This window comes from Aulonocara sp. 'chitande type north' Nkhata Bay, linkage group LG17 (assembly GCF_057382095.1).
Source record: "Aulonocara sp. 'chitande type north' Nkhata Bay isolate Kocher_YH1m ecotype deep benthic linkage group LG17, A_spYH_male_GT1.1, whole genome shotgun sequence".
In the NCBI taxonomy this organism is placed as follows: domain Eukaryota; kingdom Metazoa; phylum Chordata; class Actinopteri; order Cichliformes; family Cichlidae; genus Aulonocara; species Aulonocara sp. 'chitande type north' Nkhata Bay.
In genome coordinates this window covers 40,996,182-41,008,913 of record NC_141360.1, presented here as the reverse complement: position 1 = coordinate 41,008,913, position 12,732 = coordinate 40,996,182, and the positions used below count along the sequence as shown (strand labels likewise).

Genomic DNA, 12,732 nt, shown 5'->3' with positions numbered 1-12,732 from the left:
GCCCAGTCGGTGCAGAGCACGCCTTCAGACAACCACAGACTGGTTATCTAACTGCATGAACTGAACATTGTCAAGCAAGGATTACGAATCATGAATAACTGAGTGGTGATGATGAATATAGTGGACTGAATAGCAGCCTTTGTGAAGCAAACAAACCTCCTTGTTGAGCAGTGGACAACTGCCAGTGTGGAGGAAGGCTTTTCTGGGGGGCAAAAAGGCAACGCGGGCAAGCGGGCCTTTCTGAGCAGCAACGTTTTCACTTCAGTGACAGATTAGATGTAGTTCTGGCTACATTTGATCACAAAATAAACAATAAACTTGCTAAGAACTGACAACGTTGTTAGTTTCTGGCGAAGAGCTTGACGTGGAAGAAAAATATTCAGAGATGTTATTTGAGAAAACACATCGATTCGCTTCGTTTGGACACGTCACAAATGTCACGGATACGAGTTCTTGGTGTGTAAAAGCTAGGGGTGCAACCGTTGGATACAGTGCTTTCGGTTCGGTACGCATATGTATCGAACAATACAACATTTTTTTATTAATTTTATCAACTTTTCTTCTGACGATGCTGTCTGTGTTGAGCGCTCAGTGGATCTGCGTTCGACTACTTCGCCTAGGCTGCACTGTCGAGCGCAGATCCACTGAGCGCAGCGCAAGCTAGCAAGACAGAAGCTAAGCTCGTTGCAACATGGCAAATTGAACCTCCCCCACCCTCATTCAGATCTGGCCTTTGGAACTATTTTGGTCTTCAGGTGAAGTATGACCCTGAAGGTAAGCGCGTCATGGACAAAAATAAAACATCATGTCGGATGTGCCACGCAATGCTCAATTACATTGTTGGGAACTAGCGCGTTAGCGCAGTTAGCTTGTTGACACCGTCCAGCCCCACGCACGGGGCGATCCGCGGTAGCTCGTTAACGGAGATTTGCCGTGTTGTGGCGTTAACGTCATTTCAAATTAACGCTGACAGCGCTAGTGGGAACACAACGAGTATGACTGCACATTTACTCCGACATCATCCTAGTGCAAAGACAAGTGGAAGCAGACAAAAACAACAAGCAGCATGCTACAAACTTTACCCGAGTCATTTAGACAGCCGTTAGCACAGGATTCTCCTTATGGGGACCTGATATGTTTAATGTGCTGCTGAGAATATAGCCCAGAAGAAGCGTATAGTAGAGCTTTTATTTTGAAAGAGCCATTTCTCTGTAATAAACTCTCTTTTCCAAAGATGAGTGATTCCTCAATCAGATTTTTTTTTATTACTTTGTGGTTTCAGCAACATTAAATTTAAAAACTGTACTTTTGAGTTAAAATATATATTTACAATTTTAATAAATGACAAATTAAAAAGGCATGAATATTTTTTTGTATCGAAAAAATATCGAACCGTGACACCAAAGAACCGAACCAAACCGTGAATTTTGTGTATCGTTGCACCTCTAGTAAAAGCCATCAGCTTATCTAAATGAGGTGCAAAGTGAAATCTGGACAAAGTCCTGCTGGTGATGGTTTCACGTAGGGCTGCTCAATTAATCGAATTTTAATCACGATTACGATCTGGGCTTTCAACGATCATTAAAAATGACTGAGCCGATTATTAGCCCCTCCCTCATTTATCCGCGACACCTTAAAGGCCGGTCCGTGAAAATATTGTCGGGCATAAACCAGTCCGTGGCGCAAAAAAGGTTGGAGACCGCTGATTAAGAGGACCCGAGGGAAGCTTGGAAAGCTAAGCAGAAGTTATTTGGAGAGTGACTGCCATTGGTTGAAAAGAGTTAAAAAAAAAAAAAAAACTTCAGTGGTGTTGCACACTATTTTATATTATTTTTTTAAAGTCATTGTTAACCCTTTAAAGCCGGTCAGAGCAGCACGCTCCGTTTTGCGTAACTATTTTTAAATCCCTGTAGAACCTGAACCGTGTAAGCTAGCACAATAATTTGTTTTGCATATGAAACCGGAGGAGTTGTACTTACATCTGATGCCATCAGCTTGTCCTCGGTCACGGTTTCGTTCCACATAAAGCTTTGCAAAAATTGCATAAAAAGCGCTTGCAGGAACAAAAACATAATATTCCAGAAACACGCTTTGCCGATCCTATCAGCTGTTCGTAACACTTCCCACAGTGAAATGATGCACCTGCTGTTTTCTTTGCAAATTTGCATCATAGGATTGTTTTTTGTTTTTCCTGCAGTATATAAAAATTGCTGTATCTCCAAAATAAAACTATGAAGACACTCAAAATAAATTTCCTGTGGTGGGAAACTATTTTTTGCAACTTTATTGTATTTAAAGTTTTGAGGGATAAACCTCTTAAATTTCTCCAAGTAGAAATGTATGTAAACAAAACAAAAGCGATTTTCAATTTTTTTTGTAGTTTATTGCACTTTTTTGCAATTTATGTAATTACTATGCACTTAATGCATACATATTATTAAAATATGGGCTATAACAGTTGTATTGATGTATAGCAACTTGAAATGCTCCCACAAATGGCACTACAGCATGTAAAAAAAAAATATATATATAAGCTCTGGTGGACTTGGTTCTATAGTAGGTCTTAAAGGGTTAAATAAATATCGTCAAATAATCGTGATCTCAATTTCAGTGAAAATAATCGTGATTATCATTTTTGCCATAATCGAGCAGCCCTAGTTTCACGGAGAATCAACAACACGACCTTTTATTCAGAGATCGTGCAGAGTGTGGACAACTGAACAGCTGAGGCACGGAGAGAAAACAGACTCATGCATTTTTAAAAAGCTTTTAGTGCATTAGTGTCCAAAGTACACAAGCTCTGTTATCGTGAAAGGGACTGACTTTACTAAGCTTAGAGTTTAGCAGTCGTTTCAGTGGGACTGCGGTTGGACCGAGCTATTTGGGAAGGTTGATTGAATTGTTGTCAGATCCTCTGACGTCGTATTTGCAATGACTCAGAGGATCCAGCTCCTACCAGCATCCTGGGAGATCAGAAAACACTATTAATCATTTGATAATCAGATACTGTGGTGCAGTGAGAGATCCCAGTAAACACTGGGCAAACTGGGCGCTTTTATTCATGTCAGAAAGCATAAGGGGAGGATAATTAAATAATTTGGAGAAAAGGTACTACAGTCAGTCAGTCTGATGGAGCTCTGTCTGTACGATGGTACCATACTCTATTCCTGGACAGGAAAGCCGGAAAGGAGGCTCCGAGTCGGATCAATACCCCGGAGGAACCAGTGATTATTGGACATAACGACACCATTCCTCCCATGAGGATATCATTAATGACTTAGTCAGCTTTGATTTCTTCAGCTTTTTCAAAAGGAGGAAATGCAGCAAATCATCATAATTCATTTAGCCTGGCAGCGCGCGCAGAGAGAGAGAGATGTTGGGATGGTCGGTTACGCCACCGTGCACGCTACAAGAAGCTAACACAGTTTAAACAGATGTAGCTGAACTCATGGAAATGGTCGGCGTGAGGCCTAATTCAAAGTCGCAGCATCTTTGAGCTGGCGAATCCTCTTCTGTTAGAAGGAGGCCACACAGTCGCACTCAAAGACCTTAAAGCAAACGTTAGGCGCTCAGCTGCTTTGCCTGAATAAACAGTGATCAGGAGAAACGTGGAAACGGGAGATCACCCTCTCTCACAGCCACATACGGGTGTTATAGCAGTGGCAATGCAGATCCTGTCCCTCAGCGCGCTTTTCCACATCGAACGAGCTGGAGTAAAAGCTACCAGGAAGACAAAGGGCGCGTAGCCGCAGAGGACACGCTGAGTTTGTGTCCTTTTATATATATATATCGTGATGATGTAGACTCAAGAGTAAAGATAAGCAAGGAGAAAGAAGAAAACGGAGGAGGAAGAAACCTCTGCTGCATCACACCTGGAACTGTGTGTTCCTGTTCAGCTGTGGACTTTCACCACATTCAAGTTCACATTAAAGGCCCCGGCCAAGATCTGACTCACGTTTTTCAGATAAGGAACAAAGGACGCAAACAAAGAACGAGGAATGAAAATGACCTCGTTACACACTCTTCAACCCCACAAGCCCATCAGGCTGTACAGACTCACGCTACACGGCCGAGCTTCATCACATCTCACAGAACATCGTTTCAAACACGGGTGGAGGTCAGAAACCTTTAAAGACTTCAAATATATCAACTTGTATCGCAGGAAACAAACAGTAACACATAAATAAAGAATATTTCCATCCTGTTGAAGAATACAGCTGTGAGCGTATGGAGGCTTAAAAGACATATAATGGTTTCATTGCTGGTTGGAATCACCAGCCAGTTTGTTAGGTACATCTGTTCAAAGGCTCATATCATCAAATATCTAATGAGCGAGTCACGTTGCAGGAATTTGGGACATTCAGGGATGTAAACATGACCAAGACGGCCTGCCAAAGTCCAACCTGGTGACTCCGCCACAATGGAGGAGAAAGACGAACTATCCAATGAGCAGCAGTTCTCTGCCAAGAACAAAAGTGGAGCATTTTAAGAGGACATTCAAAGAAAAGCCCAGAGCGACGCTGTAATCTGTCATCTACAGCTCTGAGCTTTGTGCTCATATCAAAGCAAAAAAACATTGTTTTTTACACTCACACATGCAGCTGCTTCAGTTTGGAACAACAAACCCTGATTCTGATCCTCATTTGCACTAAACTAGCTCCGTGTCTCCCTTACACGAAACCAAATCATATACATGCACACGGAGCCGCGTCAGACAACCAGGGTGACAAGCACCTCGAAGAAAAACCAGACAAGCAATCACAGGGAGCTGTAACATTTCTGACAGTGCGTCAGACAGACGCTGTCTGCATTCAGGCTGCTTCAGAGGGGTGAAGGACACGAGCGCGAGGACTGATTGCACCTCGCTACCCACAAAAAAATCAAACTTAGTGGCTGAAACAAAACGAGTCACAGGAGGGTATTTACTGAGAACCGTGAGTGATAAATAGGACAAGAACCAACGTTACTGTGCTTTAAAACTGTCTCCGTGCTAACACTGACACGGATATGTCCGGTTATGAGCTTCAGGAGAAAGAGCATCCCTCCCTGGTGAGTCGTACACGACGCTCTGACGAACCTTTGGTCTTTGTGGACACTGCGGAGCAGCTAATGTAGAGCGGTTTCCTACGACTGCGACAGGAAACAGCATTCTTCACCATGGTCACTGGATTTCTCCTGGCTTTGCTTAGCAACTGATGAAAAAAGAAGGGAATCAAATCCAGGCCTAGTCAGTGCAGTCACACAGGATAAAGGGTGCGCTGACCCAACTCCTCTCAGTATTTCTGTTTTTTCCTTTCAGGAACGAGCTATCAGCCTGCACAGGACCGTGCTTTGATCACAGAGTGGAGCCTAAACCCGCTGATAAGGTTTCTGCATTGTGTCACTGCTTCCACACAAACAGGCGGACGGGCAACACCAGCAGCTCTGCGCGCCTCACGCGCATTAAGCTCTGGAGTGTGCATTATCATTTTCTGCGTGCAGGAACGATAATCTTCATGGCTATAAATGGAGGAGTGTAAACTTCCAGAGGCCATGAATGGAGTTTTTCGAAGTCGATTGGCTAGAAGCAAAGAGGCATTATGGAGGATATGATTAAGCCATTAAAAACTTGAGAATGTAGGGCAAGTGAATCACTGCTGGCAAGACAGACGGTTTATCGCAGCTCTGGGAAATTATCTGTAACTTCCTAAAACATATCATCTAATGTTGCTGGATACACACAAACACCTACGCAGCAGGAAGCCTGATAACACAAGTTTGTGTGTTCTGGAGCATCTCTGCAGTTTAGAAAAAGCAACCAACAAGCAGGTAACAAGAAGGTGGGGGCGGGGCCACACTGGCCAAGGGCGGGGCTACACTGACCAAGGGCGGGGCCACACTGGCCAAGGGCGGGGCCACACTGACCAAGGGCGGGGCTACACTGACCACGTTCATCACAGCAGATCGCTCTCAGTTTGTTTTAGATTTTCTTTAGTTCATGTTTCAGTTCATATTACTGACTTTAGCTCATGGGCTGGTCCCAGTATGACCTACAGGGGGCTGGGCCAGTAAAACCAGCACACATATTTAAAGGACACCTCCGAAAGCCTGCGTTAGAAAAAAGAAACAGAAACAATCTGTTTTCTCAGGTCCATCATAAACTCATCCTGTCACGAAGGTCCAATAATGATGCTGTTCCTTTCATGCAGTGCAGAATCAGAGCAAAGGCGGCTGCGTCATCAGGCCAGTGCACTAAAGAGTTATAGCAACTTATCATTTAAGGTGCTTTTAAGTCGTTTTTCCGACTTTAGCTGTGAACGTGCAGCTATCAGGGAACGTTTTTGTGTTTCTGTGTGTGGAACAGTTTGAGTGTGGAGTTAAAACAATGTCCAAACATAAAGCACTTCAAAAAGAGGAAATCCACAGAAGAGGAAAAGTAAATGTCTCGGTTCAGTAAGTTGCTGCTTCGTTCTTATTCAGATTTTACAGTGAATGCTCCACAACTGGAGGTCATTGGCTTTAATGTGTGGAGTTATGAGTTGTTAAAATTAAATAATATGATAATAATTTGTATTTTAAGCAGTTTAATAGTCAGTGTTATTAGAAATATGTCTATTGCTGACAGATTATGGACGAGGATGGAATTAAATAAGTGTGCACTTCTTCCCAATGCTTTTGGATATGTAAACTGAGGATAGTTAGAGGGTATTTTGCTTTATCTTGTATAGTTTTTTTGCTAAATGACTTTCTGTATATTGTTTACATCAGGGGTGTCCAACTCCAGGCCTCGAGGGCCGGTGTGCTGCAGGGTTTAGACGTGTCCTTGATCTTTACCTAAATGACCTCCTCAAAGTGTCCTGAAGTTCTCCAGAGGCCTGGTGATGAACTAATCATCTGATTCAGGTGCGTTGACCCTAAAACCTGCAGGACACCGGCCCTCGAGGCCTGGAGTTGGACACCGCAGGTTTGCATGATCAGAATAAATTGAGAAAACAGATCTGTTCAGTGAACAGTCAGCATGGATAACTCGGTTCATCTCCTGATGCCAAATTTAAGACCTGTGCTCAGCTCAGCTCCTTTAACAATCTGGGGAAGCTCCCTTTGTTGGAACTCACAGGGATGCTTTGTAGTCTGACATTTTTCTGGCACACACAAAGATCCACTGTCCCCACAAACACACCACCGCTGTCACCATCGACAGAAAATCATTGCAGCATTAACTGCAGTGTTTAATATCATCTGGTCGGCAGCTTGACTTCACAATTTGAAGGCAAGCTGCTCGTCTAAAGAGCGGGCCGTTTCATTTTATAGTCGCCAAAGCGATCAGTCAGCTGTGCGTGTGACGTGTCGGGGAAAGGCTGATAAAGCTACAGCAGCAAGGTCACCCCACACAGAGGCATTTTTCCTTGACTGCTAATGCAGCTAATGTGCAGCTCAGCGCTTACACCAGAAGGCGAGGAGAGAGGGAGGAACAGGAAATACATCTCTGCGGAGCGTGCGATGAATATCGGGGGACACAGGCGAGGAGGCAGATGCAAGAGAGACATTAAGTTCAGAGTCATTAGGCACAACACATGTGTCATTATATCATACTGCACGACATTCATCAGCCCTTTCATTACGAAGCCGTGGGAGGGCACAAAAGCAGAGGCTCGTCTGCCACTGCTGTGAAAAGCAGCTCTTCTTTTAGGAAGTTCAGTGGGATGCTTTCCCCTCACACTGCTGTATTTAAAGCAGCCTGTGTGACACTCAACCTGACTAAATCTGTCTGAGGCAAAGCTGAGGCATTCAACTCGCTGAAGAGGCGAGAGAGCCGGAGATACAGAGAGAGCGGCGCTCTGGCAAAGAGTGCACGGGTGACTGCTTAATGTTGTTCTCATGAGGACGAGGTCAGACAAGTTTACAGGGATAGAAATGAGTTGCAGAAAGAAGCAGGGGTCCAAGGATGGTTTCGGACTATCACCTGTGAACTTATTGTCAAATTTATTTAGATTTTACATCAGAGAAAGGATCACACAGGTTTTCCTGTGATCACAAAGTTACATTTATTTTTATTCCCAAGTTTTGGGCTAACTTATGAAGAACATCCACATCTACAATCCACTAACTGGTGTTTTGGGTCAAAAGAAGCTTTTAACAGCACCGTGAAAAAAGTGAACCGTTATCAGTGCAGGAATAACCTCAGCACATACGTGTCCTTAATCCTAAACCACAAATTGCATGGCCTAATTTCCATGACAAATCTTATCAACACTGGCCTCAGAGGGAACACAAACTAATTGCTGAGGCGTTAACGTTGGGTGTCTAATTAATCCTTGAGACGCGGGCTTTTGAGTTTTGAGGCTACAAAGGAGGATGGCTGCGAGGATCAAAGTCATTCCAGTCTGCTGCGGTGGGAGAGATTAGCAAAATACGGTGGAGGCACGGAGACAATCGAGCATCCGAGCCTTTCGGTTCCAGCACAACCAAGACCCCGGCTGCACGAAGAAGTCACCCTGCCCTTGTGCTTTGCTCGCTGACTGACACTGACACGTGCGAGGGCGTTATGTGATATCGTAGTAATCCCACTGAAGTCCCAGAGCCTCTTTTTCGTAACCCATGCAGGAGAACAGACACAGGAAGGAGTTACTGCTGCAGTAACTACTGACAGCGGGTTGTTGTTTTGATTTCGTAGTTTGTGACAGATGTGAGTGATTATGAGTTTCGTAAGCATGCATGTTGTTTATGCACCAAACTAAAGGAGAACGTTGGGACAAAAAATGTAGCTGGTTCCCTAAAAACACAGTGGCTACTGCAGGGGTGTCGAACTCCAGGCCTCGAGGCCCGGTGTCCTGCAGGGTTTAGATCTCACCCTGGGTCAGCACACCTGAATCACATGATTAGTTCATTACCAGGCCTCTGGAGAACTACAAGACATGTTGAGGAGGTCATTTAAATCAGCTGTGATGGATCAAGGACACATGTAAAACCTGCAGGACAGTTGGACACCCCTGAGCTATTGGCCTCAAGGCTTTTCCCTTTGTGTATATAATTAACAAGTATTTATTATAAGTAAATGGGGCAGGTCACTCCAAAATCTTATAGTTATTTCAGCTTTTATATAAAAATAGGAGAACAAAATTGCAAATCTGCAGAAAAATACATAAAACTCTGCAGCAGTGTCTCTTTTCAGAAATCCTGAACCAGTTACTCAAAGAAAATACACAAACCTTCACGTAGGAACGAGTTTCTCTCACCTAACAGCTGATGGAAGCTGGCAGCAAGCTGAAATTTAAGCTCATCTTAGGGCAGCAGCATTAATGTTTACATCGTGTCACACTGCCATGAGCGCGAGCCCCTCCTCACGGTTGAAAGCACCCTTGCTTCTGCACAGCGGTACAGTTCACATTCTCGAAGATAGCTCCATCATATTTAAGGGAAAGCAGACATCTCTGATAACTCCAACACTGGGAGCTCACAGCAGAAACAGTGTCGATAAACAGCAGCACAGCTCAGAGGAAAAACCCTGGATTTCGTGGTGAACTACCCCTTTAAGAACTGCTTCATGGAAACGTCACTGCATCATTTCATCATCGCTGCTATCGGTGAAACAGTCTTGATTCACTGAACGACTGCAGGTGTAATAGTAGAGCCAGATGTGCTGAAAATCCTTTCCCACTATTTGCATCTCTACATGCGTGTTTCTGTAATGCTGGGCGAAACTATTACACAAAAGCATCTGTTTTCATGTAGATTCCCACACTGTAGATGGTTTTGAAGTTTAACCATCCATTTATGATCTTATGCTTATTTAATTCAGGCAATGCGAGCTCGCTGGACAGGTCACCAATCGCTCGCTCGCGTCCTGAGATTCACCAGGCTGAACCCACGCTGACAGAATGTGCAAACAAAACAGGACAAAACTGGATTCAAACCCAGCACCTCCTTACTGTGAGGCAACAGTGCTAACCACCACACCACCTGCCACGCATGTTGATGTTTATTTCTACACATAATATTCTCGAGCACAGATGGGAACAATAAACATCTCACAGCCTAGTTCATGTCACAGAAACCTTTGGAAGCATTGGGCTATTATGTCTGCTGTTAAGTTACTGTCCCTGCACTGTGGGAAGCACGGGGACTTTCTATACACTCATCTCTTCTTTCATTAAACTTAATAAACATATCGAGTCAAACAAAGCCAACATCTGAATAAAACTGGGATTCCTCTGATCTGACGATTAAAAACACAGTGTTAGATGTCTGATCAAGCATTCAATGCTTTCTGCACAGCTCTGCATACTTGACACTATTTAGATTTGTCCTACACATGTGTGTCTAGCCAGCCTTAAAGCCCTGGTTTCTTCTCTTTGCCCCGGCGCTGCCTCTAGCTAGTTGAGCCACCGTAAAGTTGAACTCATCTCCATTTCACTGGCCCTCCAACAGCCTGTAACCCATTCAAGGACCACTGGGTGCCACCCTCTCAACTGGATGACAGGCTGCTCTTCCATTCGGCAGCTGCCTGCTCAGGTTACCTCGACCAAGAGTGGAAAGAAGGTCTCATCTGCTGACAGCCCACTGCTCCACTGCATCACTCTGCAGCAGCACTCAGGAGGCACAGGCTGTCTCTGCACCCCGCATGCAGGAAAACAATCCTGCCTTGGCAGCTGAGGCTCCCTGTCCCAGCTAATATTGTGGTCTGATCCAAAAATAGCCTCACTTGTAAATCTTGCAAAGAGACAACTAAGATATGGGCTGTTCAAATCCACTGTCAGAGGCACGGAGTATTAACATGAAGCAGGCTGGTTCTGATTATCCTTTGTAAAGAAGAAGGAGGGAAAAGTCGATTTTATGATGTACTTTTTTCTTGCAGCCTCCAATACAAGAACAGCACCGGAGACCAAAATACAATGAAATGTGAGGAGGTGTGAACCGAGAAAAGGCAAACACTGCGAGCTCAAAGCAGATTAAACATGCACCTGTCCTCGAGTCTGTCCAATAGCATGGAAACTGACACTGAGGTGCACGACGCGGTGTGCAATAGTGCAGTCCACCTGCAATAGTTCGGAAATCCCGAGGAAAGTGATCTCGAAGGTAAACAACCTTAAACCAGAGGAGATGACTGACAAGAGAGAACCCCCTTCAATAAAAATAGGCTAACTATCAGCCAATCAAGGCCCGTGAGCTGCGTGTGAGGATAGTATGGACAACAACAGCTGCCCAGAGGGAACAAATGGGCTCATAACAGGAGGCAGGCTAATGGGCTAAACAGACAATAACCGACCAGAAGGTCACAACTCGGATGTGCCAAAGTGGCCATTTTTCCTGAACACCTATTATCACAGCAGTGAATTTTGGAAACAGCACGAAATGCCAGTCAGAGCCATCGTTTACAGGCCTGCTGCCTGACCAGCTGTTGATTTTGGGACGCCCTCGTGGAGACAAAAGAACCGTGCCACCGCGAGGTGCGCGACGGCAGTGCGCCTCTTGTCTCGTTTTCCAACAGCGTCGCCTTCACCTGTCCTTCCCCTCCGCCTCCTCTCACTCACCCAGCACGCCGGAGGAGGTCTGTGGCGGAGCCGAGCCTGGATCCGGCCTCTCTGCGTCTCCTTGCGGCGCTCGGTGTCGGTGCCGGGAACTCTCGGGGCCGTCCCCGGAGGTGGTCGCGCCACCGGCGGCCGCCCCGGCTGCAGCAGCGCCCGCCGCTGCCGTCCCCGTGTCGGGCATGCTCTCTATCAGCGAGGAGCGACTGAGGATAAAGGTATTCTCCGGGAAATCGTGCAGCGGTGTCGCATCTCAAGAGGAAGGCAAAGCATGGGTGTAGCGTGGGGGTCAGAGTGGGGGTTAAATGAGAATGAAAGTGAAGTGAAGGTTGTTGGCGCAGCGGCGGATCATCCTGGTGGTACTCTGGAGCAGGATGCGCGGTTAGATGGAGAGCGCTCCTCCAACCACTACAGGAGGAGGGACAAAGAGAGGGAGGGAGGGGTGGATGGAGGGGGCTGTGTGACACACATGCACCTTCACGGTCGCTGACTGATTGTTGTCTCAGATTACATTACCAAAAATGTTAAATGTAACAAACCCGCACTACGCACGCTGTAGGAATTAAAAGAATCTGTCTGTTAGGATCATTTTATGCATGCATGTAATAGCGGTTCCTCCATCTCTGAGAGAAGTGTATTTTTATCACCTCGCAGGCTGCAGATCGAGGCCAAAAATAGAATCCAAATGGCTACATTAAAGGAAAACTCATTCAAAATGCATGGTTTTCACAGTGATGACATTACTTCACAGGCAAGATGCCCAATCAGATGATCTGGTGCTTTTAATGTGCACGCCTTTGATAATCCTTTCATAGACTATCACTCTTCTTTGACTATGATGGGAAAACTGAAGAAGCTGTGCAAAAAATATCTTCATGGATTAAATTTTTAGTGACACTTGGGTGTGGCTACCGGTAATATCACTTCTCAGTCAAACACTCTACAGTAAACACGGCGTGGGGCTGTGTAATGTTTGCTTTGCTGCTTAATAAGCTTGGTCATTCCATCACTGTATCGCTAAGGCCAGTTTACATGGTCACACTGTCTTGAAAAGAGAGCAAAGAGCAGTCCTCCACCCTAAAGAGACACACGGCCCTCAAAATAAATGTTGTTACAGCAGAGCGAGTCAGATGATCCTCTGCAGGTAAAATATGTGCTTTGTCTTAAATTGCTGTGTCTGCCCCTTTTCAACCTGTGGGGGAGTTGCTAAAGCATATGTTAGGAGTGC

At 45.2% G+C, this 12,732-nt stretch overlaps 1 protein-coding gene across 2 annotated transcripts in view; it reads right to left on the bottom strand.

Annotated features, from left to right (window-relative positions):
* Positions 1–11,905, bottom strand: part of ano8b (anoctamin 8b) — a 42,375-nt gene extending 30,470 nt beyond the window's left edge. The window contains exon 1 of one of the 2 annotated variants that reach the window (XM_086268154.1): positions 11,511–11,905. In XM_086268154.1, coding sequence (XP_086124280.1) covers positions 11,511–11,688 — 178 coding nt within the window. In that variant the 5' untranslated portion in view covers positions 11,689–11,905. The remainder of the gene's footprint in view (positions 1–11,510) is intronic. The other variant, XM_086268151.1, reaches the window with a different exon arrangement.
* Between the last annotated feature and the right edge of the window lie 827 nt (positions 11,906–12,732).